Source organism: Mesoplodon densirostris, chromosome 14 (genome assembly GCF_025265405.1).
Source record: "Mesoplodon densirostris isolate mMesDen1 chromosome 14, mMesDen1 primary haplotype, whole genome shotgun sequence".
In the NCBI taxonomy this organism is placed as follows: Eukaryota; Metazoa; Chordata; class Mammalia; order Artiodactyla; family Ziphiidae; genus Mesoplodon; species Mesoplodon densirostris.
In genome coordinates, this window is record NC_082674.1 from 21,786,369 (window position 1) to 21,813,440 (window position 27,072).

Genomic DNA, 27,072 nt, shown 5'->3' on the forward strand with positions numbered 1-27,072 from the left:
ATAATAAATAAATAAATTTATATATAAAAAAAGAATACTAGGCTCTAATCTAAAAAAAGAAAAAAAAAGAAGAAAAGGTGCCTGTGTGACTGTAGTGGGTTTGAGGGCTTTATACTGAGAAAAGGAAGGGCGGGCCATTTCCTATGCCTGTGACTAGGAAGCAGGATAGGAAGTTTTCTAGATTTATAGGGTCCCATCAATAGATTAAGGTACACATGAATATTCCCTTCACCTTCATGTCGGCTGGTTTGGTGGAGAATTTATCTCTTCGCTCCCCATGTTCATCATACAGCAACACCACTCGGTCCACTGCGCAGACAGCAAATTTGGCATTGTTCTGGGACCATGCCATGCAGGTGACCTTTGCAGCTCCATCCTGCAGAAGCAAAGGGGCAAAAATAAACCCAGGTGCTGGTCTAGAATGCCAAAAGCATTTCTAGTTCCATTACTTCTAGTGTGACTCTGGTCAATTTTCCTTCTAGCACAGTCCTTAAAACAAAGAGATGCCCATAATCCATCCAGGTCTCCAAGGCCATAGAGCCCTGGATGGTGAGAACAAAGTGCTTCTAGAAACCCATAATGCAAATGCACTAAGAGGTGACACGGTAAATCAACTGTACCAATGTGTCCCTGCAGTGGCCTCCTTATTCCCTCATTCCCCAGATCTGCTACTGAAATAAATGCAAAGTTTTGGTCTTTAGCCATTCATTCAATTAATGTTTTTTGAGTACCTTAATAAAAAAGACACTTGGTCAAGGGCTAAGAGAGAGACAAAGAGCAAAACATGGTCCCTGCCCAAGGATCTAATAAGATGGTACAAAAAAATGGGAAAAGTCCCATAAGAGAGGCACATATAAAGCACTGTAATAGTTTGGAAAAGTCTGAGATAATTTTCCACTTAAATGATCAACATTAAGCTATGAAGAGTGGATACAGTTAGGTAGGGAAATTACCTGAGGTAGAAGGAATAGCATGAGCAATGGCAAGTTCTGGTCAATAAACAGTAATTTAATTTAGCTGAAACTATATTGTAAATAGCAGAATAGAGGAGGTAGGGCAGGAAGAACAGACAGAGGCCAGTTCAACAAGGGTCTTTGAAGCTAGGCTGAGTTTGGGCTTATTTGGTAGGAAAGGGAGAGACAGTGAAAGTTCTGGAATGGTAAGTAAAATAATCAGAGTTGTGACGTAGGATAAACAATGCCACTTTGGTTTTTGTCTCTTTTTTTCCTTAACAATCCACTTCACAGAAGCCCAAGTTAGAAGCGATCAACTCCCAGTGAATTATTCTTGCCATGTCTGTCCCTTCCACCACCAGCCCTGGTGGTGTGTGGTTCTGCACTAAGGATTTCCCTCCTTGAAATAAAAAATTTAATTTCTGCTCCAATTGTTTAACTACTTGGGCTCTAGAGCCCTGGCTTAAAACATTGTTACTTTTTACTCCTAACCTACCCACTTCCAAAGTCAGAGGTAAAAAAGTCATTTTTCATCAAAATCCTCAAACCGGAGTCAGAAAATAGCCACACCACCACCTTTAACTCCCTCCAACTCTTGACTAAATTAGGTTAGATGGGTAGAGGGCTTATCAGTTGTTGCCAATCATCTTCCTTAATCATTTTGCCCAATCCTGGGCATTCAGCCCTTACCTGCATCGTGACATCATCTTATTTTGAAAGATTGAAGGAAGATTTCATTTCCAATTATTCCATTAGGGTAAAGGAATTTTAGAAATACAGATTCAGAGAACAGTTTACTGAGCAATGAGCACACCTCTCTTTTGTTCTAATTTCCTTCTCTTAAAGCCACATTCTCTGTGAAGCCTTCCTGATTCTCATAATCAATCAATTCTCCTTTCTCTACAATATGTACCTCACAGGACTGAAGTGAGGATTACATGAGGTAGAGAACAGAATAATTGCTAACCTTTAACAAGCATGGACTGGGCACTTTGCTAAGTGCTTGATACGCATTATCTCATTTAATCTCATAACTGAGGTAGAAGCTATTATTATGCATCTTTTACAGATGGGGGAACTGAGGCACAGAAAGGTTAAGTAATTTGCTCAAGTTTAGAAACACAGTTTAAGTGGCAGAACCAAGATTTAAATCCATGTGTGTCTGACTCCATAATCCACAACACTAGCTTCTTTACTTATGCTGCCCTGGTACACCTTAAACATTCAGTTATGACAGATATCCTTATTAGCTTTCTATTATTTTGTCCTTTGCATTTTGAATGTCCTTCTCTCTTGTCTATCAGTTTTCACGCTGCTTTTCAGTTTACAACGTTCTCTTGTGTATACTACTTCCTTTAATTCTTCCCCCTAACCCTCTAAGGCTGCGATTATTATTACTCCCGTTTTCCAAATGTAGAAGTTTGGGTGAGTGCTCAGAGAGCCTGTGTGATAAAGGCTAAAGTCAGGGGCATCAGGTCATTTATTTAAAGTAGTGGGGCGCTAGGACTTGAATTCTGGCCTCCTGACTCCGAAACCCAGCCTTTCTTCACCATGTTCTAGGGCTCCTCCCCCAGTGTCCAGCCTCTTCTGAATCTGAGATCTTCACCATCAGAACGAACGGTGTGGTCGTCTGCACTCCTTTAGGTGGGGCTTACACCTAAAGCGCTTGAGAGGTGTAGATTAATGTTCGTTGTTTACACGTGCGCCTCTGCCTCTAGTACGAGCCTCTTGAAGGCAGGGGCAACAACTGAGCAAGTTCTGGATCCCCTGGAGCCCCACCATGGGACCTGGTACACAACCGATTCGTTAAATGGAACGAAATGAAAGCTACGGTGCTCAGCACTCCATCTCACCTACTCAACACTCTACGGACGTAGCAGAGTCCGAATCACAACTATAGCCTTCGGTCTTCTGCACACAGTAGGCGCTCAACGCTTTTAAACTTCAGTCCCCCACTTTTCTTGCAACATTAAGGCGGGCGAGGGAGGGAAGAAGCACGCGACTCCTCACCTGAGGGCTCAGCAGGGTCCTCAGGTGCTTCAACTGCATGACGAACACCTGTCTCTCAGATGCCAACAGACAGCGGACAACTCCCGTGGTTACCTGGACAACACGCCACGCAGCCGCAGCGGCAGCCGCTGACGCAGAAACGACCTGAGCGCCACACGCGTCGCAAGGTCACCGCGTAGGCTCGCAGCGAAGCAAAACAGAACGCGCGCAGCCGCAGTGAGGTCTAGGGAGGGACCCACCACCCCCAGAGGGCTTGATGAATTCTCTCCTCGACCAATCCCATCGTGGCATGCAAACCCAAACTCCAGCCACGCCCACAAGCCTTTCGCAATCTCCGGGGTCCTACGTAATCGCAGTCTCTCTAGCTGTTCGATGTACGTAAGCGTGGCTGAGTGCCTTCTTTTTTTTTTTTTTTTTGCGGTACGCGGGCCTCTCACTGTTGTACTGTTGTGGCCTCTCCCGTTGCGGAGCACAGGCTCCGGACGCGCAGGCTCAGCGGCCATGGCTCACGAGCCCAGCCGCTCCGCGGCATGTGGGATCTTTCCGGACCGGGGCACGAACCCGTGTCCCCTGCATCGGCAGGCGGATTCTCAACCACTGCGCCACCAGGGAAGCCCAGAGTGCCTTCTTATAATCCACACAACCCTGGAGGAAAGCAGAGCAGTTGCTATTATAGGCCTTTTACAGTTGACGGAATTGATCCTAAATAGGTTATGTAACTTGCACAGGATCACAAGGCTGATAACGATGGGTAACAGGGAATACTCAGTGTGTATCTGCCAGGTACCGTGCAAAGTGTTGTACATGCATTGTCTCCTTTAATCTCAAAGCCACCTTTTGAAGGGGATAGCATTATTAGTCCCATTTTACATAACATGAGACTCAGGATTAGAGGGGTCACTTGCCTTAGCTAACACAGTGCGTTAAGGACGGAACTGGGATTCAACCCAGAGATGCTGCATTTAAACACCCTTTGTATACCTTCTTACTTCTAGCTCCCTATCTCCATCCCATGCTGCTATGTACCCTGTGACACTCCTGTCCCCAGAAATGATGATGTATCCAGAGTCTGAGAGATATGTGCTTTGGAAGCAGTGATCAAAGAGAGGTAAAACACCCTACTTTTGAACTGGAAAATGGTGAGTTTAAGACTGCTGCTTAGATCAGGATGCTTCTATGGTTTAGGGCAGAGGGCAGACCAGAGCTTGGCTCACCTGACAGGTGTACTCTTGTGAAACCCGGGGTTGGAGCTTGGTTAGGTTTAAAAGATACTGACTGACTTCTTGATCTTTGTTTGGATTGGGGTCCCTTTCAGAATTATTGGTCTAATTTCTTGTAACATACCAGAGAGATCAAGATGCAGAAAAGGAGAGTTATTCATAAGCCACCTCTCGGAGGATCATACGTGGAGAAGACTGTTACCTTCCAGACAGTGTAGCATATGCTGTCCAGACAGATTCTGAGTTCTGAAGTCTTTCCCAGAGTGCTTGCAAACGTCAACAGGTGTTTCTTTCACTGGCACCAACCTCCCCGTGGAACTTAGGAAAAAGTAGAGGACAGTCCCTATTTTCACAGGAAACAAGTAGGTCCCAGAGCCCAAATTATAATTCTTTTTTTTTTGTTAATAGTAATGTTTTTTTAAAATTGTATTTATTTTTGGCTGCGTTTTGGGTCTTTGTTCCTGTGCACAGGCTTTCTCTAGTTGCGGCCAGCGGGGGCTACTCTTCCTTTTCGTGCACTGGTTTCTCACTGCGGTGGCCTCTCTTGTTGCGGAACATGGGCTCTAGGCACGCGGGCTTCAGTAGTTGTGGCGCACGAGCTTAGTTGCTCCATGGCATGTGGGATCTTCCCGGACCAGGGCTCGAACCCGTGTCCCCTGCATTGGCAGGCGGATTCTTAACCACTGCGCCACCAGGGAAATCCCCCAAATTATAATTATTTTGACAAGAGAGTTCCAACCCCAGTTTTATTTCCAGAATCCTCCTCTGGATATAATGGCCGAGAATGAATATAAACTCATTTATTCTTTACAATTATTACTGACTTTGACCGAATGAACAGAGAGACATACAGACAAAAGGGAAAGCAAGGGCAGGGAAGAATAGGCACAGAAATGCACGGGAGAGGAACACTTGGCACCCAGGGATCCATTAGTGTAGCTGTTCTTTCATTTGTCCCAAGACCCTGTTCGGTCCTTTTCTGAAAATTAGCTCAGGGTTGATGAAATCAGAGGAATAAATAGTGAGGAGCTGGGCTGCCAATGTAGGCAGTGATGATAAAAAGGCTACTGGCCCTCTCATGTGCCATAACCTTAGTTTCCACTAGTACTTGAAGAATTTATATACTTTTTTTTCCCTGCTCCCCCTTCTCACCCAGAAAAGGAAAAGGATCTACGGCCTTGGTTTCCTATGCCTCTTTCTGGCTCTGCTCCACCCAATTCCAGGCTGGAGAACCAAAGCAAACACCTTCAGATAAGAGTCGGCTCCTGTCAAGTTGGTGGTGGTGCCCTCGTAGTCAGGGGAGAGACAGTGGAGAAAAGTGTTCAGCATACTAGACAGTATCCCATACAGTCAGCTCCAGTTTGTCCAAGAAACTTTATTGGAAAAATGTCCAAGGGGTGAGATCACCAGCAGCTGAAGGGGCTGCCAGGTGACAGGGGGAGCACCTGAGGCTCCATGGAAGACATTGGAGTAGTGCAGTGCAGCATCTGTCTCCAGGCCCAGATAATTCCTTTTATTTGCTGGGGGAGGTGGAGTACCCACAGAAACACTCCTCTCTGAGACCCAGAGGCAAGATGTGGGGGCAGCTGGGGATGCCAAGGGTTCTGATACAGGTGAAATGGGGGCCCCATTTGGGACCTAATGGGATAGGGTTGAACAAGTGACTCTCTCCTGGACCTGGGGGATGGAAGGATGTATCCCATCTGATATCCACTCCCCAGGTCCAGGGGCTCAGACCCTAACAGACCTACCTTCTGGCCCTGCTCACAGTGGAAAGAGAATGGATACCAGGCCTGAGATTGTGGGAGTGTCATTACCCTCTGGGAGACTGTGGGATGCTTCAGTCTTGGGCAAATCACCATCTTGGGCTCTCCCTGACCCCATCCCCATCCCCAAGATGTTAGTGCATCTGTCTTCTGGTTCTGTTTCTTCACTCATACGTCAATGGTGTTGATGGATGGTGAGTTTTTCTGTGAAAGAAGATGGCTTGAGTCTCTAATTTCAGGAAGGCGATAGCCTCCTCCATCCCAAATTTCCATTATCCGTCTTCTCTTGCCCCTCTGTGGCCCTCCTCCCTTTCCCTTACTGCTTCTAGAGGCAAAATCACCCTTCCCTCCCTCTCTGGCCGCACATTACCTGTCTCGCCCCCACTGGCCTTCCCTGAGGACTCTGTTCTGGTCCCTTCCCCTTCTCCTTGGGGTTATTGTTGGAGTCATTGTCCTTGATGATGTCATATTGACGGCAGAATAGCCCAATTACAGCTGAAACACAACAATACAATCTGAACCTTGATCTTGACCTCCCCACTCACAGCCTCGAAAGGCAGTGAGATACCCACACAGTTTCTAGAAAATCCGAGAAGAAAATCTTTGAATTCCTCGTCCCCATGCACAAGCACCACCTTCTTCATCATCCTCTCTGGGCTCCCAAAAGCCTCCTCTCCCTCTCTTCAAACTTTTCCTGCTCATCCCTCTCAACGAAACATCTCCCCACGCCACTGCTCTCACCCCCTTTTCTCCCAACAACCTTCACCAACTCCCACCTTCGCTGAGCCCCACTCAATCCACGGTCCCCTGTCCAGATGCTTACTCACCAGCCCACATGAGCAACACCACCACAATGATGACCACTTCCCCCGTCTGCAGAGGTCGCTCTCCATCCAGACCCTCCACTGTGATGTCACCTGTGAAGGAAGGAGACGGACCCCAGGTTACAGGGAGCAGCTAGAGAGCTATGTCTGTGCAGACAGTTAAGGTTGGAGATGCTGGGGATTAGAGCCAAGGTAGACCCATCACAGCGTTGCCACTGGTAGCCCCTCTCTGGGAAGCTGTTGGTGGACAGGTGGTTAGAGACCAAAAAGCCAGGGGGCTGCAGGTCAGATACTCACTCATGCAGGCTGCAGCTGCTGTGAACTGAGGCTGGGTAAAAGGAAGCTTAAAAGCCCTTCCCCCAAGGAATTCATTACCAGCCTGTCTATACCCGGTCCCCTGCCAACCTGCTTTCCTTCCTTTCCTGGCAGTACAATGAATTAAATCATCCTTCTATTCATCTAAGCTAGATGGCTGCTTGCTTTGGGGAAGTAAACAGGAGACCAAAGACCAGGTAAAGAGCCAGAGAATCCAAAGCTTTAGGGAGCGAGGAATACCTGAGACCCTCACCTGGGCTCGAGCTGTTTGAGGGTAGCCGGTCAGAACCCTTGAGAGTTCGGAAGTGCACGCGCGGCCCTGGGGGGCTTTCTCCCCGAAGGCCGATGCTCCTGACCTGTACTGTGTAGTCACTGTCTTCAGCCAGGCCCCAGAGGGCACAGGCCCGAGTGGTGGTGTTCACCTCCCGGATCACACGTTGCCCCGGTCCATTCTGTCGCTGCAGGGAGTTGATGAGAGAGGAGGACAGCCTCACCCTGGTCCCAGGCCACCTCCTGAACATCCAAGCACTCCAAGGGAGTAAGGGTGAAAAGGGCAGCGTGAGCTAGGGAATCCCAGCTCCCAGATTCTCCCACAGCTGGGAGGGGAGCTCGGGTGGGGAGGGAGGTGACAGAAGGAATGTTCAGAGATCCAAGGATATGGGTTGGGGTAGCAGAAGGGTGATTCATACTTGCTGGGAAATGGAGTAGCCAATGACGATGTTGCCTTCTGGGACGTCCCAAGACACAGTGGCCGAGTTGGCTCTGAGGTGAGTGACTGTCACATTCACAGGAGAGGGAGGCCGGTCTGCGGGTGCCAATGCGTTAACCGGTTAACAGGTTCCACCCACAGACTAACTCTGGTTACCTCCCACCCTCTCCCCCTTTACGCACCTGCTCGTACAAAGCCCAGGTCACAACTGACCAGCAGGAGGACAGTGGGGCTTAGATATGGGGAGAGGGGCATTAGCGAAGCCATGGTCCCCACCGAGTCCGCTGGGAGGCACTGGGGCATCCGGTTGACATCCAGGCGGGGGTCCTGGAGGTGGCAGGAGTTGTGGGAGGGTCAAGGACTTGCCAGAACGAGCGGGTGGGCAGCAGCTCTCCCGGGCTCCCCACGGCCCACAGCAGCCCCAGAGCCCCCCTTTTCCCCATGCCTTCCTGGCCGCCGCCACATCCCGGCGCCCCTGGTGCGCGGCTCTGCTCTGCCCACACCCACCTCCGCCGGTCCTCGCGGTCGCTCAGGCCTCGGGGGGCTGCTCGGTGCCCAGAGGGCGGCCCATCGCCCGACTCCGTGGCGCTGTCCCTACCCCATCCCGGCGCGGGCCCGGCGAGGCGGGCGGCGCTGGACCGAGCTGCGGGCAGAGGGCGGAGGCGTAGCGGGCGCGGGCCGCGGGGCTGCGAAGCCCCCCGAGCTCCGACCGGCCGCGCAGTCTGTCCGAGAGTAGGGGGCGGTGCCGGCGCGGCCCGGAGGCTGGCCTGGGTCCCCGGAGCGGGAGGCGGTGCGGCTGCCTCCGCCGGCCCCTGCAGCAGATGTGACCGTCCCGGCGAGCCAGCCGCCGCCTTCTGCAGAGCTGGCCCCCGTCGCTCCGCCGCAGCCCGGCCGGGACGTGCGGGCCCGCCCCGCCCAGCTGGGGTTCTCGCCGCCGTCATCAACGCCCCCCCAACCCGGTTCTTTCGGGACTCCTCCCACGACCCTCTCATTGGCGGCCTCGCGGGCCCCCAAAGCTCCCGATCCCGGCTCTGTGTGATAAGCCCCGGCAGGGGCGTGGGGGGCGGGGGGATGTCGGGAGAGGCGCAGGTGCGAGGGTCTCAGGCACCTGGGAGGCCTCTCCCTCCCCAGATGGAATTAGACGAGTTGGGAAGTGGAATTCCACCTCCGGTGCGGGAGGGGACAGAATGATGGACATAATTATTTTGACTTGTAGACTGCGTCAGCTTTGAAGTATCTTCCCCATTCATAATCTGATATTGATTCCCTTTATTCTCTCAGTCATTCTTTCATTTATTAGGCAAATATTTATTGAGCGTTCTCTATGTGTCTGGCATGTTAATAGCTGGAGATACGAAGATTATTAAGAGTGCTGGGTTTATAGGGGAAATTTAAAGAGAGACGACCTGTTTCTTGTCTTAGCTCTGGGACTTACTGTGTGGCCTTAGACAAAGAGGTTAATCTAAGTCTCAGGTTTCCCACCTGTAAATCAGAGCATCCAAAACCTCACAGGGCTGTTGTGAGGATCAAATGAGACAATATTGGGGAACGATCTTTATAAAGCTTATAACACTGTGTGAATGCGAGATTATTATTAATTGCACCAATTTGTTAGTTACTTCATTTATTCAATAAACATGTAAATCCTTAAGTTATTTCATGCTTTGGTTGAGCATGAGATCTGAAGTGAGAACCTGGGTGTGAGTCCCAATTCTGTCAGCTGTGTGATCTTCAGCAACTAACTTAACTTCTCTGAGCTTCAGTTTCATCATCTGAAAAGTGAGGGTGTCAATATCATCATCTTTTTTTAAAAAATTGAACTGTAATTGATTTACAAAGTGTTAGTTTCAGGTGTACAATAAAGTGATTCATATATACATTTATTCTTTTCCAGACTTTCTTCCATTATAGGTTATTACAAGGTATTGAATACAGTTCCCTCTGCTCTACAGTAGGTCCTTGTTGTTTATTTTATATATAGTAGTGTGTATCTGTTAATCCCAAGCTCCTAATTTATCCCTCCCCCCCACCTTTCCCCTTTGGTAACCGTAAGTTTGTTTTCTATGTCTGTGAGTCTATTTCTGTTTTGTAAGTTCCTTGTATAATTTTTTTAGATTCCACATATAAGTAATATCATATGATATCTGTCTTTCTCTGTCTTACTTCACTTAGTATGATAAATTCTAGGTACAAATGGCATTATTTCATTCTTTTCAATATCTTCTTAATGTATCTGATGAGATACTCTATGTGAAAATGCATTGTTCAGTGTAAATAAATGTTAGCTAAACTTGTATTTAGGGCAGATACTTTGGTTTCTAATTCTCATTGCAGTATTTCTATTTCTGTGGCACTTTCCCCTGTAATATCCAGTTCAGTGCGTGCACCCCTGGGGCTCTGAAGCTTCTGTTGCTGTCCTTCTGAGAGGAGAGTGAAATGGGGCAAGTGGGACAGGGAGGACTGTGTGTGCTGAGCATGTGATCAAGCCATGGCCCAGGTCCTCTGACCTCTGCTGACCCTGAGAACCCTGATCTCTGGCCTCCTGATGCATCCTGGTTCCAGAGCACTCATGCCCAGGGATTCTTTTTGCCCTGGGCCTGGGTATTGTCCTTCGGGGCTCCAGGCCCTCCAGAGAAGAGGGCATTGTCTGAAGGGCAAGAGTAATGAACCTCACGTCTTCCTCTTCAGGGACAACCAGAGGCTGGGGAGTCTGGGTGCCTGTAAAGAGGGACCTGGGGAGGCCCTGTGGGGTGACCAGAGGATTGGGGACCTAGTAACCAGAAAAGGGTACAGGCAGAGGTGTGCAGAGAGGCCAGGGTACTTGGGTTAATCATCACTGTGGCTCAGATAAGGCCTTGCCAACTGGAAGCAGAGTCAGTGTGACAGAAGGGGCTATGTGGCTGAAGAGGTAGGTTTCAACGTGTGATTGAGACCCCGGAGCCTGGCAAGTGGGAGATGAGACCCTTTCTCCCTGTTGGCCTTCTGTGCTGATTCCTAGAATCCTGTGTCATCTGGACTTCCCTGCACCCTGGCTTTCTGCTTTCCCCGTCCTCCTTCCCATCTTCCTTCCTGACTTTCTTTCTTTGATAGGCCCAGAGTACCAAGTGCAGGCTAAATGTTTTGTGTGTGTGTGTGTGTGTGTGTGTGTGTGTGTGTGTGTGTCCCCCAATACTGTGCCTGCTGCCACATCCACCTCCAGTTCAGCAGACGTGAATGAGGCTCCCTGCCATTGACCTTGTCCCCCCTTCCCTCTAGTTGTCTGGGTATGAGGCAGCCCTGCCCATCACAGAGAAGTCAGACCCACTGACCCGGGATCTGGACAAAGCAGATGCCAAGCAGATTGTTCGATTGCTGGGGCAATGTGATGCTGAGATCCTCCAGGAGGAGGGACAAGTCATGCCCACATGCCAGGTGACCCAGACCCATCTCCTGGACACTGCAGGTAACGATGCCCACTGCAACCCCACTCCACCTCAACCTCTGCTCTCTCAGACCATGGTCTGAGAGCCCCTCCACCGCCCCCCCCCAATCCACTGTCCTTTTCTTGGCTGCTGATGCCTGCCTGTTGCCTCCAGTGACTCAACAGTGAGTCAACTCAGACCACCAAGGTATAAGTGGCTGGAAAAGTTCAGGAAGTGCTGAAGGTACCAACTCTCCACCTGCTCCCTGCTTAAATTCGTATTTCCCTCTACTTTTCTCTTTTCTTGGTCTCTATTTTTCCTTTTTATAAACTTCTGTATCCTTATTGTCATCTTATTAATCAATAGTAATTATAATAACTATTACTGCATAATACTATATAATTGACCGTGTACTTTCACACCCATTACCTTCACAAAAACCTGTAAAGTTGGTGTTATTGTCTCCATTTTTTTTCGGATGGGAAAACAAAGACTTAAGATAATCACAGTAGCTTGCCCAAATACACCCAGCTAATAATTGCCAGATAATGCTGATTCTTTCTATCTATCTATGACAAAGCTGCTTTCAGTCCTTTCTGGAATAAGTAAGGGTTTTTTGGGGTTTTTTTGGCTGCGTTGGGTCTTTGTTGCTGCGCGCAGGCTTTCTCTAGTTGTGGCGAGTGGGAGTTACTCTTCGTTGTGGTGTGCAGGCTTCTCATTGCGGTGGCTTCTCTTGCTGTGGAGCATGGGCTCTATGCATGCGGGCTCAGGAGTTGTGGCTTGCGGGCTTAGTTGCCCCGCGGCATGTGGGATCTTCCTGGACCAGGGATCAAACCCGTGTCCCCTGCACTGGGAGGTGGATTCCTAACCACTGTGCCACCAGGGAAGTCCAGTAAGGGTTTGAATAAGTAGCTAAACCAGAGTTGGGGGTCAGACTGAAGTTTCTTTCTCAAATCCAAGGTTCTTTCTGCTACACCATATTCTCTATGTTCTGTTCGCTTTGGGGATTAGAGGCGGGTTCTGTTACCAACCAAAAAGAGAATATGCTTCTCCCAACCTCAGCTGGGTCCTGGAGACCTAGGCATTTTTCTTTTCTCAGGAGCCTGAGGGGGGCGCTGGTGGGGCTGAGTGGAGGGGTACCTCTGGCAGGATGGCATTCCTCATGTCGGTGAATACTTTGATTGCCGGTTTTGCTCTGTCTGCCTTCTTGGGTGAACCTCAGGACCATAAAGCTCTTCATAGCTAAGCTCCTAGGTGGACCGCCTCCAGCTCCGGCTCTCTTTCTTCTCCAAAAGCTATCTCAACATGGAGTCCCATTTCTTCTGAGCCCATCTGAGCCCCACCAGTCTATTGCCAATGTCTCTACATCCCACACACCCCTAATCCGTCATCTCCAAGCAGCATATTTAAGAGTCAGATTCCAAGCAGTACTGGCTTAAGCACTGACCTAAGAGAATCATTATACAGCCTCTACCCTCAAGGTGTTGAAAATCCAAGATAATTGTTCCTTCCCTGTCATTACTACTTCATGTTTTCTCCGACTTGGCAGGTCTCCTTTAACCAGCTGCTGAAAGGTTTAGGACAGAAACCTCTTTACACCTACCTCATTGCAGGAGGTGACAGGTAAGCCAGGTTGGCCTATAAATATTTTGTTTGGCCTAACTAGCGTCTTTTAGAAACTGAATTTGAATGCTTTCAGGTGGAGATTGTGTCCGGTTTGCTTTCCACTTCACATACTTACGTTGCCTGACTAGCCCTCATAGGTATTTAAGTTTTTCAACCCTACAGAGTGTTTATCATGGTGCCCAGCAAATGGTAGGTGCCCATTCAGTGATAGTTTTCTCTTCATTTCCTTTTCCCAAAGCAGCCCTAATAAACCATAGGCTTCTGCTTCCCAAGCAGTGCCACTGACCTTGAGTCTGTCCTCTTAGGTCTGTGATGGCCTCTAGGGAGGGGATGGAAGATAGTGCCCTGGATGGGATCGAGGAACTGAAGAAGTCTGTGTTTTCCACTGACACTCAACCAGAGACCTCTGTCTGTTCCTTCTCGTGGGGACATCAAAGCCCCAGCATCCAGCCAAAGCCCATCCCCTGCCTCCTCCCTGCCCCCCCAACTCCCTTCCAGCCACCCCCACCCCATCCTGGCCCTGACATGCCCACACAATATGTTTATACCCTAGAATCCTCTTGGTGGCACTATCTCACCCATCCTCCTCTCCTAGGTGGCTGCTGGGAAGAAGAGGGTGATTGTCATCGGCATTTCAGTGGGACTCTTTGTGAGTGTGAAGACAGGCTGGGTGGATCAATTTTATAGGAAGGCAGGGAGTAGGAGTGGAACAGCATGGAAGATAAATCAACAAGATTTATCTAGATTTAGCTAGAAAACAGAAAGGGCTTGTGTAAGGAATTTTGATTTTACTGTCACTAATTAGGATCCAGTTGCATGAATGTGGGACAAGGGGGAAGGGATCTTATCCCACAATAACTGTGTACCCATCCATTCAACAATCAAAATAGATAGAGTAGTCCAGGGGTCAGCAAACTATGTTGGCAGGTCAATCCAGCTGCTCCCTGTTTTTGTCAGTGAAGTTTTACTGGAACTCAGCCATTTGTGTTTACATATTGTCCATGGCTACTTTGACACTTCAGTGGTAAGGCTGAGTCATTGGACAGAGATCGTAGGGCCCACAAGCCAAAAATATTTGCTTTCTAGCTCTTTACAGAAAAAGCTGACCCTGGACTAGTCCCTTGCTACTTAAAGTGTGGTCCTTACACCAGCAACATCAATATCACCTGGGATCTGTTAGAAATGCAGAATATCAGGCCTCCCCACACCAGACCTACTGAGTCTGAATCTGCATTTTAGCAAGATTCCCAGGTAGTTTGTTTGAGAAGCACTGGGCTAGATGACCCTGAGTTTCCACTCAGCTGTGCAGCTCTGACTCTCCGAATTCACTGAGCAGGACCTGGACCCCAGCAAGGGCTAGATGTGGAATGAGGCACACAAGGAGAGCAGGACACTGACCTCATGGAGCTGACAGTTTAGTTCTGTATTTTCAGACTTCACCACGTGGAAGATTTCCTTGGGAGAACCTGTTAGAAATGTAGGTCTAGGGAATTCCCTAGACGGTCCAGTGGTTAGGACTCAGCGCTTCCACTGCCAGGGCCCCGGGTTCAATCCCTGGTTGGGGAACTAAGGTCCCATAAGCTGCACGGTGTGGTCGATAATAATAATAGTTAATTAATTTAAAAAAATGTAGGCCCATGGGCTCTCCCCTTCAAATTCAGATCCAGTAGATTTTAACTGGGCCCAGAATCTGCACTTAAACAAGCATGTGGCGGGGGGGGGGGATTCTGATGTACGTGGGCCTCGGGCAGCACTAGAGTAACCCCCCTCATCGAACCCTCCTCTCTCTCCCTACCACTAGGCTCCCTTTGTGGCAGGCCACATGGACTACTGCATGGATAACCCAGCCGTCTTTTTGCCAGTCCTGACTAGTTTCAACCCAGTGAACATGGCCAGGTGAGGCTTCTGTAATGAAAAGTCGTACGCAGACCTTCTGTAATGAAAGGTCATGGCCAGACCCCTGGGGGAGGCTGGGAGGGAACCTGTGAAAATCTACAGGATAGTCACAAAGGAGAGGGCAGGGCAAATATGCTCTTGTTCACCAAATCTCAGAATATTAAAGTAAATAAAGGTACAAGCGAAGCAACTGACAAAGGATTAATCTCCAAAATATACAGGCAGCTTATGCAGCTCAATATCAAAAAGACAAATAACCCAATCCAGAAATGGGCAGAAGATCTAAATAGATATTTCTCCAAAGAAGGTATACAGATTGCCAACAAACACATGAAAGAATGCTCAACGTCACTAATCGTTAGAGAAATGCAAATCAAAACTACAATGAGGTATCACCTCACACAGTCAGAATGGCCATCATCAAAAAATCTACAAACAATAAATGCTGGAGAGGGTGTGGAGAAAAGGGAACCCTCTTGCACTGTTGGTGGGAATGTAAATTGATACAGCCACTATGGAGAACAGTATGGAGGTTCCTTAAAAAACTAAAAATAGAGCTACCATACAACCCAGCAATCCCACTACTGGGCATATACCCTGAGAAAACCATAATTCAAAAAGAGTCATGTACCACAATGTTCACTGCAGCTCTGTTTACAATAGCCAGGACATGGAAGCAACCTAAGTGTCCATTGACAGATGAATGGATAAAGAAGATGTGGCACATATATACAATGGAATATTACTCAGCCATAAAAAGAAACGAAATTGAGTTATTTGTAGTGAGGTGGATGGACCTAGAGACTGTCATACAGAGTGAAGTAAGTCAGAAAGAGAAAAACAAATACCGTATGCTAACACATATATATGGAATCTAAAAAAAAAAAAGTGGTTCTGAAGAACCTAGGGGTAGGACAGGAATAAAGATGCAGACGTAGAGAATGGACGTGAGGACACGGGGAGGGGGAAGGGTAAGCTGGGACGAAGTGAGAGAGTGGCATGGACATATATACACTATATACACTACCAAATGTAAAATAGCTAGCTAGTGGGAAGCAGCTGCATAGCACAGGGAGATCAGCTTGGTGCTTTGTGTCCACCTAGAGGGGTGGGATAGAGAGGGTGGGAGGGAGATGCAAGAGGGAGGAGATATGGGGATGTATGTATATGTATAGCTGATTCACTTTGTTATACAGCAGAAACTAACACACCATTGTAAAGCAACTGTACTCCAATAAAGATGTTAACAAAATAAAGTAAATAAAGGGTGTTCCTAAGCTTAGGAAGTTTTTTGTTCGTTGGTTAATTTGCTTATTCTCTCATTTCAGAAAGGATTGAAGGCAGCTTATAAAGGATACATAAAATATAAGAAAGCATACATTTAAAACAGGGAATGAAGAGGCAAGGAAAACATGGGTCAGAGGATAGAATGGGCTTAAGAAAATGCATACCATAAAGTTCTGTGCTTTCATCTGAGGTGGGTCCCGAGAGTCTTTTCAAAGAAGGAATACTGGGTGCTGACTGGCCTCCTAGTCTCCTTTGCCTAGCCCCCTTATCTTAGGCCCTTTCTCCTTCATGCCAGGAGCCCCTTTGGTCCCCTCTGGCTACTCACATCTCCCACCCTGTTCCCCTTTCCTGAGATCCCTGCGCCTCCAAGTCACCTCCCTCTTATTCTCTGTCTAAATGGCCACTTCGATCCCAAAGAAGGCCAGCATATATTTTTTAAATTTTTTATTGGAGTATAGTTGATTTACAATGTTGTGTTATGAAGGCCAGCATATTAAACCAATAATGCTCAGGTGTGATTCTGTGGATGCACTGCCTTGGGAGTGTTAATAAGGAAGATTCTTGTATGAGAGGTCTGATGTTGTAGGTTTGAGGTAAGGCCCTGAAATATCTAATTTTTGCAAGCATCCTTGGAGATTCTGATGCACAGCCAAGCTGGGGAAACTCTGCTAAATAAACCATTGCAGGGGGCCACCCAATGATGCTGAGGGCTTCCTGTCACTGGAGGTATTTCAGCGAAGGCTTGTTGATTACTCAAGAGCAGCTTTGTGTGTATTTAGTGTGGTCTTGGGGAGACAGACAGCTGAGTTCCGAGAGACTTTTTCAGCTCCCAGATTCCAGGCATGTAGTGTAATTCATACGAAGGTATAAATGATCTCTTTTAATGGAGGGCTTTCCTCACCAAAAATGTATCTGCTGCAGTGGATGCTAATTTCAGGGACTGTGACTAAGTGAAATGAAGGATTTCAAACAATGTAGGCGTGGAGATCTTCCAGTTGTTCCTTAAATCAGTGGCTCCCAAACTTGGCTGATCTTCAGAGTCATCTGGGAAGCTTTTTAAAAATACAGATTTGGGGACTCTACGACAGAACTACTGAAGCAGACTCTCAAGGTGGGTGTGGAAACCAGAAATGGGTAGTTATTTTTTAAAAAAAGCAAACCTCCCCAGGTGATTTTGATGACCCGCCAAGTCTGGGGATCTCAGTTTTCAACCACACAATAAACACTGTTGCCTCTCTCTGCAGAGGAGACATGGCAATAGAACCTGTGCAAGGACCAGGACACAAGAAAGTTCTGGTCTCAGGCTGGAACTTTTTACTTGAGTGTTGTTTTTGCTCTGGCCTTAAATTGCTGAACGTTTTATTAACCCTCATCCTTGGGGTTCAGGAACACGGTGCCCCTATGAGCATCAAAGCACATCTCTCTAGGAAATTGTTGACCTCTGACCCCAATCTCAATGTGGTATTTGGTCCCAGCTCTCATCTGAGGCCCTTCCTTTAGATCCTCACACATGATCCCCCCTCTGTCTCTCTTTGGGCCCCAGAAATGACCCCATTGAAGACTGGAGTTCAACATTTCGACAAATAGCAGAGCAGATGCAGAAACTGCCAGAGAAAACAGAAAGCTTTTGTGCTTAATCCTGCAACTGGGGTGAGATCTGCCCCCACCCCTACCCCTCACACCCACCTCTGGATGGCTTGCCACTTAGGGCCTCTGATTTTAGGTTTTGTTACATCATGTCTAAATTCCTGGTGTTCTGTATCTACTAAAATGTTGTAAATCAAATCCTGTTTTCTCGTTTCGTTTTTCACCTTAAGATGTTTTATTTCCATTCTGACCTTGTCTCTTAAATCAGTAATCGTTAAACACCTAAATGGTCTAGGGCAGTTTCTATTTAAAGAAGCTCTTTCGCATCTGTGTGTAGAAAGTATTGCTTTATGTCTCTTTTATATGTTTCCATTTCAAATATGTGCTTTAAAAAAAAAATGGGATGTAGTTTCATTCTTCTGCCTAAGACTCTCCAAAATTGGTGTGGGCCTTCTAAGCCTCCAGTGCTCCTGTTCCTTTTTTCTCTGGATTGTGGCTGCATCTCACTAGCATCATCTGCCCTTCCTTTGACCTTACAAGGGCCTTAACCAAATCCCTGCCCTGCCCCACTCTGCCAGGGATGGTCACATCTGTGACATTCTCCTTGATCTTCCTTTTGCGAGATAGGAAGGCAGGAATTCCACATTACACACAAGTTCTGCATCTTTCACCTCCCAGATGCTCATCTCTCCTCTTCTCTGCAATTATTTACTTTTAATCTCCTTTTCTCAGACACTGCTTTTATCATTCTTTTTGCTGTAATCTCTTTATCTTTTTGGTGTGTCATATTACATATCTGTACCGTTACAATCAATGGCTGTTTCACTGGTCTGTCCAAGGAACATGAAATGTAGTGTTTGGATTACAAACTGTTATTTAAAAAGTGGGGGATGGAGGAGGGAGAAAGTACTTGGAAAACAAAAACAAAAACAAAACCTCTCTGAAAAACCCTTATCCCCAGCTAACAGGACACTCAGTTATTCTGGCTTCCTCTCCAGAGTCCTGAATGTACCATAGAAATGACCAGAAGTGGCCCTTTCCCTCTTCTTCTCTTCTCTTCTCTGCCCTGCCCTTCCCTTCCCTCCTCTCCTCTCAGTTAAGCCCTCAACCAGCACTCCTCCTCACAGCACACTGGGGGCCACCAGTCCTACAAATGCCTGCCCAGTGGCCACTAACCAGAGCGCATTTCCAAGAGCCACTAACCAGATTGCATGCACAGTGGTCACTAACTAGTAAACTCCAGGACCTTCCTTCCTCTCCCAGTTTCTCCTGGGTGTCATCACTCTGCAGCCTGAGGGCCTCAGTGGCTCCTCCTGGATGAAAGGTGGAAGTGCCACCAAGATCCTGCTGGAAACCCTGTTACTGGCGGCTCACAAGACTGCGGACCGGAGCATCGCAGCGTCTCCGAGGTAGGGAGGATCTGGACCAGAGAGAGATCAGAGTCAGGCAGTGGGTGGGAGGGTGCAGGCAGGAGAATGGCAGATCCGGATCTGGAGGGTGTGCTGGTAGCAGCAAGACTGCGGCCCTGCCGTTCCTTCCCTGGGAAAGGAACTGGCAGGGGGACACCACTGTTGCCATCACACAGTCACAGAGTCTGGCTTGTTTCCAATGGACCCTGGGTTCCTCAGGTCCAGACCTGATCCCTGTGCACACCTGGGACATCCAAAGCTAATCTAGCTTCCTAGAGTCTTTGATGTGGGGATGGTCCAGGCCATGCAGGGTAGAGGTCATCCTGCTGTGGGCCTGCTTCCCTCACCAGGGTCTCTCGCCTAGCTTCCACATCGCTCACTTACCCCCTTGTCAACTCTCTGATCCCACCCTCCTCCCGGTGCTCTGCATGCCCTATTCTCCTCTCTGCTCTTTAGTCTTCTTCCCGCTGAAGCCCGCTCTGCCCGTTGAATGCAGCCTGGCTCTACTTACCGCGCCCCCACAAGGGACCAGCAGAACTTAGTTTCAAGGGAATTGTGCCTTCCCCAGGGCGGGAGGGACTCAGGCTTTCTGAGGGGGCACTGGGCCTGCCCTGGGAGCTGGTGGACTTTCTCCCAGACGCCTTCTGGAAATCCTGCGGACATTTGAGTGGGCTCATCAGGTGACCTAGAGTTAAAGCCCCAAGATCACTGCCCTGATGAAGCAAGTCAGCACCAGGTGTGTAGATGTGTATTTGGAGGGTGGGGAGCAGCCTGGATGGGGAATGTCATGAGAGCAGGGGAGACTCTAGGAGACATGATAACATGGGGAGGGTAGTGGGTCTGCGTGTTGGAGGGTCAGGGTAGGCTTTTGGTTCTTTTACTCCTGTGCTCTTCTGAGTGTCTTTCTCTGATCTCTGGATTTTTTCACTGTGATCTCTCATGTCCTGACCTCTGACCCATTCTCAGCCTGGAGAATAAAGGCTGAGTATACCTGGTTGGCTGGCAGACCCTGGGCATCATTGCCATCATGGATGGAGTAGACTGCATCCACACCTTTGGTGCTGGTGGGACCCCAGTGTTGACTTCCTTCCTGATTTCTCTTGATCCAAACCAACTGGTCTGCTTTCCAAATTCTTTCCTACTTCCAACCCATGGAGGCTCCTCATTCAATGTCCATCCTGCCCTATCTTGATAGGCATTTCAGTCAAATGCTCCTTCCTTTGAGGTCCTTGATCCCTCAGCTCCCAGCCCTGTGCTTAGCTATGGCCTCCCAAGTGTGTTACTGCTTACCCTGCACCCCACTGGCCACTTTCCTCCCAGCCCCACTGACACCTCCTCAAGCCTAGAACCTTCCTCTCCTTTGAAGCCCATCACTCCTCTCTCCCTGTCATTAACCTTCCCAGATTTCCAAGATGTCCATGGCTTTCTCATTGGTGATCACAGTGACATGTTTAACCAGAAGGCTGAGCTCATCAAGCAGGTGGGAAGATGATGGGACTTGGGGAAGTTGGGAAGATAACTGGTGTGCAGAGGGTGGGAGAAAAGAGGAAGGTGGAAACAGGTAGGGGAGTACAATGGGATTCCCTTCTAGAGAGGGAATATGGGTTAAAAGTCATGAGGCCTTGGGGCAGCACAGGAACAGTGTGGAAAGCTCTGGATTCACCCCTCCAAACCTGGCTCTGGTCCAGTGCTCTTCCATCAGCATGCTGCATTATCTTGGGCAAAACACTTTACCTCTTTGAATCTTGGTTTTTACATCTGTAGATAAAAGCTCTGCAATAGATGTCCTCTAAGGGCCTCTTTGGCCTTCAAGTCTATATGCTGGAGTTTTCCATGGGAAGGACTCTCTCCTCTTTTTCTGCCCCAGGGTCCCCATTTCTCCTTCTCCCAGGAAGACTTCTTGACTTCCATCCTGCCATCCCTTGCAGAAATCAACACTGTGGTCTTCATTTTTACCCTGGATGGTGAGAGGGATGATGGGAGTGGTGGGGTGAGGGGATGGAAGCAGCAGAGTGACTCAGAGGAACTATCACTTTTCTGGGTCTTAGGGCACCTGCTCAGAGGGAGGGACGAGAGTGTGTGTCCTGACTGGACCCCAGGGGACGAGAAAGAACAGCTGAAGAGCCAGGCTTTCCACTCTGATGCCCTCCCCCTCTCCTAGACAGCCTCAAGGAGATGCAGATGCTGGTGGAGCAGGTGAAAGAGAAGACCTCCAACATCCAGGCCTTGGCACACAGCACTGTAGGGCAGTCCCTGCCGGAGAGGGTCCAGCCTTGAGGAGGGGACCCAGGGCAGCAGTTACAGCCAGGGCTTCCTGGAGATGCCGTTCCTGCTCCTCTCTCTCTCCAGACCCCTCTGAAGAAGCTCTTTCCCTCCCTCATCAGCATCACATGGCCACTGCTTTTCTTCGAACATGACGGGGACTTCATCCAGGTATGGGGAATGAGGAGGTAATATCTGCAGTGAGGGGCACAGAGGAGGAGGGATTCCAGGAATTAGAAAACCCAGGGCCGGAGGGTAGAAAGCTTTGTCTGACTTCCACAAAGCCAGCTGGGCAAGTTCTTGTGTTACCAGGTCACTAGTCAGAGTTTCCAAGTCAATGGGCTACTGCATTCAGTTCTCTCAAGAAATATGCAAAAGTACGGAATGGGCCGCCAATCACCTGACAGATACTCATTTGTCCTTTTTCACAAGGTAATTGTCGATACTATAGTCATCCTCACTGTCCAAAAGCCTTTAAGACATTTTTTTTGCAAGTTGTCCTATGCTGAGTTCACTGCAGATAATAGTACATTGATACAGTCCCTGCTTACTAATGAAATTATGATCCAGTACAAGCATTGCTAATAACCGTAGAAGTAATGATCACTTTGGGTGCACTTTGCAGTTTAGCGTTTGGAGTGGGCAGCAGGACGTCTGGATGCCAGTTCAGTTCTGCTTCGTGGCCGAAGAAAGCAAGCAGTTTTACACATCTCTGGTCCTCAGTTTTCTCACACGACAGCCCTCCATCCTCCATGGGGCAGAACCAGGCCCCTGAAGGGTTGCCCTGGAGAGATGTGGCCTCATCCATTATTCAAACTACTTCCTCCAGGAAGCTTCCCAACTTAACCAGACAAAAGCTGGCATGCTCCTTACCTGCCCTCAGAACTCAAAGGAATTCTCCTCTCCTCTCCCCCTGAACAGGGGATCCACACTCCTTTCAATGTGTATCTTTGTCTTTCCTTCCAGATGGTGTTCATTGGTCATATCCCTACTTCTTTTGGCATGCTTTCCACATTCATTGTCGCCTTTGAGATTTCACATCTTCTAAGAAGTCTTTTCCAATGAAACCCACATCGTCTAGACCCCTCCTCTGTGTTATATACCCCATCATACTTACAGGTTCCATTGTATAGTCATAATACCTAATACACAGAGGCCTTTGCATTTTACACAAAATTTCATGTATATTATCTCGGTTCTCTTAACAATCTCTTAAGGAATGTATGTTTAGTGTCCCCATTGCCCAGATGAGGAAGATGAAATTAAGAGATTAAGGGATTATAATCATGACCACACAGATAAGACAGGAGTCAGGATTTGAACTCAGGTTTTGGGACTCTAAATCCATGGTTTATTTCACCATACAAGATAAATTTCAACCATATTCATGAGTTGAGCACGATCCATTTATTCATTCATTCAACAAATATTTTTAGAGTACCTGTCACATGCCAGATAATATCCCAGGGATAGGGGATATAACAGAGAATGATAATCTGTGATATTTTAAAGAACTGTATTTTTAAAGAAAATTGTAATTACAATAGCAATACATATTTTTATTGTCAAAGCTTTAGAAAATACAGAAATCAAAAGAAGGAAGAAAATCATCCACAATCTACCTTCTTCCAAAAACAAAAACAAAAACAAAAACCACTCAAATTTTGAGACTGTCCCTCTACTTTTTTATGCATATGTAAATATAGTTATATAAAAATAGGATCATACTTGACATGCTGTTTTTAACTTGCTTCTCTTTATTTAAAATTATGAACACCTTTCTGTACTAATATATCTACACCATCATTTTTAATGTCATGTGTTCCACGGTATGTGGACTGTAATTTGTTTACTCTAGCCCCAGTTGTCAAACACTATAGTTTCAATATTATGGCTTTTATTAAAATGCTGTACAGAATATCCTTATACACACATTTGACTCTCTCATTAGGATAAACCTCCAAAAGTGGAATCACTGGGTCAAAGGGTGTTTAAAATTTTAAGGCTTTTGATGCATGTGGTTACCTCCAAAGAGGTTTATAAACAAAGTGTAAAGTTGGTTGTTCCCCACAACCTTAAAATATTGGGTAATGTTGTTCTTTTTAATCTTCTCTAATCAGCAAAGGAAAAAAAGTGAAACAAAACGAAAGGCATTTCCGTGGTAATTTATATTTAATTACTATGGAGATTGGCTCCTTAAAGATATATATATGCCATTGAATTTTTTTCTTTATTGTACTGCTTCTTCATATCTTTTGGGCATATTCACCCATTCTTTTTTTTTTTTAATTTATTTCATTTATTTATTTTTGGCTGCGTTGGGTCTTCGTTGCTGCGCGCGGGCTTTCTCTAGTTGCGGCGAGCGGGGGCTACTCTTCTTTGCAGTGCGTGGGCTTCTCATCGCGGTGTCTTCTCCTGTCGCAGAGCACGGGCTCTAGGGTGTGCGGGCTTCAGTAGTTGTGGCTCACGGGCTCTAGAGCGCAGGCTCAGTAGTCATGGCGCACGGGCTTAGTTGCTCCGCGGCACGTGGGATCTTCTCGGGTTTCTTTAGTTTTCTTTAATCTGGCTGAGTTCCTCAGTCGTTTTTGATGTCTTTCCACAAAACACTGATATTTTAGAAGTCTAGACCAATTGTTTTGCAGAATGTGCCTCACTTTTGATTTGCCTGATTGTTTCTTCATTATATTCACGTTAAATTTTGGGGCAGGAGTACTGCATAGATGAGGCTGTGCCTTTCTCAGTGTATCACATGTAGAGGCTCCTAATATCAGTTTGTCCCTTTATTGGTGATGCTGTGTTTGATCATTTGGTCAAGGTGGTGTCTGTTAGATTTCTTTGTATCTTATTCCTCAGCGATCTTTCACCCACGGTTTTAGCATCCACTAATGATTCTTGGTTGAATCAGTTATTACTATGATGGTTTTCAAATGGTGATTTTTCTATTTCTATCCTTCTGTCTCCATTTATTAGTTGGCATTCTTCTGTAAAGAAAATCTCTCTTCTCTCCCCACCTTATCTACGTTTGTTTGTTTAGTATTGATATGGACTCATGAATTGTTGTTGTTGTTGTGTGTTTTAATCCATTCCTGTCATTACTCTTTTTTTTTTTTTTTTTTTGCGGTACACGGGCCTCTCACCGCTGCGGCCTCTCCCGTTGTGGAGCACAGGCTCCGGACGCACAGGCTCAGTGGCCACGGCTAACGAGCCCAGCCGCTCCATGGCATGTGGGATCCTCCTGGACCGGGGCACGAACCCGTGTCCCCTGCATTGGCAGGCAGACTCTCTACCACTGCGCCACCAGGGAAGCCCCATTATTCATTTTAATGCTCAAAATGAGAGCTCATTCAAGCTGGCCTTTGTGTTCTTGTGACATATCTATCCACATTAGCATTTGAACACTCTGCTGTCTTTTTGCTAAAAAATTTTTTTCTTGTCCTCTTATGCAATATACTCTTGTGCCTTGAATTTTTGCTTAACAAAATATACTGAAAATCACTCCACTTCAGTTTAAAAATCTCTTTACATTTGTGTTTGTATTTGTGTGTATATGTGTGTGTGTGTGTGTGTGTGTGTACCCAGTCATCTCCTATGCAGGAGCACAAAAATGTTGGCCCACATTCACCTTATACTTTCCCTGGTTCCAGCCCTGGAATCAATCATTTTCCAAGGAACCCTGGTTGTTAGTGGAGATTGGTATTTAGAAATCTAGGTGCTAGGTATGCTCACCGCTACCGGTTTGTTTTGCCTCTAAGCTCTTTCAGTAGAAAGAACAAGGAAAAAAAAAAAAAAAAAAATATATATATATATATATATATATATATGTATATTCACACGCACACACACACACACACACGTACTCTCCTCCAATATCATCAGTGTATTTACCCATTTGTTCAGTCCTACAGTAAATACCAAACAGTTTTGGAATTGCTACCCTAATATGACTGTCATTAACAAACTTACCAAGAAGTGGTTGAGATTTTTGCAGTTCCTTTTGTCCTTTGATTACATCCCACTAGATAAAGTGTTCAAAAGTCACTTTCATTAAATTTTTTCTGTGGTTATGTTATTAATGTGATATATAGTTAGGTTCATTTATTTTTATTTGTTTTAAATTTTAGAGTTTTTTCAGTTTTTGGTCTAATTTTTTTTTTTTTTTTTTTTTTTTTCTTTTTGCGGTATGCGGGCCTCTCACTGTTGTGGCCTCTCCCGTTGCAGAGCACAGGCTCCGGATGCGCAGGCCCAGCGGCCATGGCTCACGGGCCCAGCCGCTCCGCGGCATATGGGATCCTCCCAGACCGGGGCACGAACCCGTATCCCCTGCATCGGCAGGCGGACCCTCAACCACTGCGCCACCAGGGAGGCCCTTTGGTCTAATTTTATCTTTTGAATATGTAAAACATAACATGATTTAAAAGTCAGAACTGTATAAAAAGATGTCCCATTTCCTTCTCTATTCCTTCCATCCCATTCCCACTCATCCCTGAAAGAAACCAACTTCATTACTATCTCCTGTTTCTTTTTACAAAAAAAAGTGTGCATGTGCGTGTATGCTTTGCATTTCTTTCTTTTTTAAAAAATTAATTAATTAATTAATTTTTCGCTGCGTTGGGTCTTCATTGCTGTGCGCAGGCTTTCTCTAGTTGCGGAGAGCGGGGGCTACTCTCCGTTGTGGTGCACAGGCTTCTCATTGCAGTGGCTTCTCTTGTTGCGGAGCACAGGCTCTAGGCATGCGGGCTTCAGTAGTTGCGGCTATGGAACTCTTCCTCATTATTTTTCACATTTGGGTGTGCTCACACATTTGCGAGGGTTATTCGGGCAGTCTCTTAAGTAGGGCAGTTGAACTGTGTGTTCATGTAAATACATGAAATATACTCATTTTCTAATGGTATTGTGGTCTTAATGATCCCTTGATTTTAAGTTCTTTATAAATTAGAGATATTAGTCCTTTATTTCTGCTATACAGTTGACAACTGAACAAGGCAGGGGGTTGGGGCACTGATCCTCTGCACAGTAGAAAATGGTGTAACTTATGGTTGACCCTCTGGATCCATGGTTCCTCCCTATCCACATTCTTGGGATAGGATCATTGTAGTACTGTACTAGTTACTATTGAAAAAAATCTGCGTATAACTGGACCCTTGCAGTTCAAACCAGTGCTGTTCAAGGGTCAACTATATATTACATTTTCTTTGGGTTTTAACCACGCAAAAGTCTTTGCTTTAACTTTTCTGGGGTAGAACTTACAATCTTTTATTGAATTTGGATCTTGATGAACAGAAAACTCCCCTCACGCCACACCCACCCCCAGATTGCAAAGGAACTCCATCTGTGTTTTCTTTTAGTACATGTTTTCTTCTAGTGAAAGTGGTCTTTCTCTTGCTCTCTTTTTTTTAAACAATTTTTTAAACTGAAATAGTTAATTTACAGTGTTCCGTTCATTTCAGGTGTACAGCAAAGTGATTAAGTTTTATATATATATATGTTTCTTTTCAGATTCTTTTCCATTATAGGTTATTATAAGATATTGAATATAGTTCCCTGTGCTATACAGTAGGTCCCTGTTGTTTATTTTATATATAGTAATGTGTAAATGTTAATTCCAAACTATCATTAAGAGTTTATTCTTGTGTATAGGGTGAGGTATGGACCCAATTTTATATTTTTCTAAATGACTATCCAATTGTCCCAATATATATATTTAAAGTTAATCTTTTCCTGAGTGATTTGAGATGCTACCTGTATCAGATACTCAGTTCCCATGTGCACTGGTTTATTTCTGGACTTTCTTTCTGTCTACTGATGTG

General features: G+C 46.6%; 3 protein-coding genes across 3 annotated transcripts in view; 1 reads left to right on the plus strand and 2 right to left on the minus strand.

The window, feature by feature from the left end:
• The window catches only part of IFT172 (intraflagellar transport 172), a 41,977-nt gene extending 38,840 nt beyond the window's left edge, over positions 1 to 3,137 (minus strand). The window contains exons 1-2 of the mRNA XM_060117488.1: positions 2,964 to 3,137; positions 233 to 376 (exon numbers count right to left, since the gene is read on the minus strand). Coding sequence (XP_059973471.1) covers positions 233 to 376; positions 2,964 to 3,002 — 183 coding nt within the window. The 5' untranslated portion in view covers positions 3,003 to 3,137. The remainder of the gene's footprint in view (positions 1 to 232; positions 377 to 2,963) is intronic.
• A 904-nt stretch (positions 3,138 to 4,041) lies between these two features.
• The window catches only part of GCKR (glucokinase regulator), a 98,023-nt gene continuing 74,992 nt past the window's right edge, over positions 4,042 to 27,072 (plus strand). The window contains 17 exon segments of the mRNA XM_060116930.1: positions 4,042 to 4,071; positions 11,053 to 11,208; positions 11,373 to 11,441; positions 12,298 to 12,366; positions 12,748 to 12,821; positions 13,130 to 13,199; positions 13,420 to 13,473; positions 14,626 to 14,720; positions 17,551 to 17,614; positions 17,616 to 17,657; positions 18,885 to 19,003; positions 19,641 to 19,739; positions 19,970 to 20,067; positions 20,407 to 20,483; positions 20,871 to 20,967; positions 21,165 to 21,268; positions 21,353 to 21,436. Of these exon segments, the coding sequence (XP_059972913.1) occupies positions 4,042 to 4,071; positions 11,053 to 11,208; positions 11,373 to 11,441; positions 12,298 to 12,366; positions 12,748 to 12,821; positions 13,130 to 13,199; positions 13,420 to 13,473; positions 14,626 to 14,720; positions 17,551 to 17,614; positions 17,616 to 17,657; positions 18,885 to 19,003; positions 19,641 to 19,739; positions 19,970 to 20,067; positions 20,407 to 20,483; positions 20,871 to 20,967; positions 21,165 to 21,268; positions 21,353 to 21,436 (1,401 nt within the window).
• On the minus strand, positions 5,588 to 8,375 carry FNDC4 (fibronectin type III domain containing 4). Its single transcript, XM_060117697.1, has 7 exons — positions 8,305 to 8,375; positions 7,980 to 8,124; positions 7,778 to 7,893; positions 7,342 to 7,546; positions 6,777 to 6,866; positions 6,320 to 6,444; positions 5,588 to 6,153 (listed from the first exon to the last, which is right to left on the minus strand). Exons 2-7 carry the CDS (start codon positions 8,098 to 8,100, stop codon positions 6,118 to 6,120), a joined length of 693 nt encoding a protein of 230 aa, XP_059973680.1. The 5' UTR covers positions 8,101 to 8,124; positions 8,305 to 8,375; the 3' UTR covers positions 5,588 to 6,117.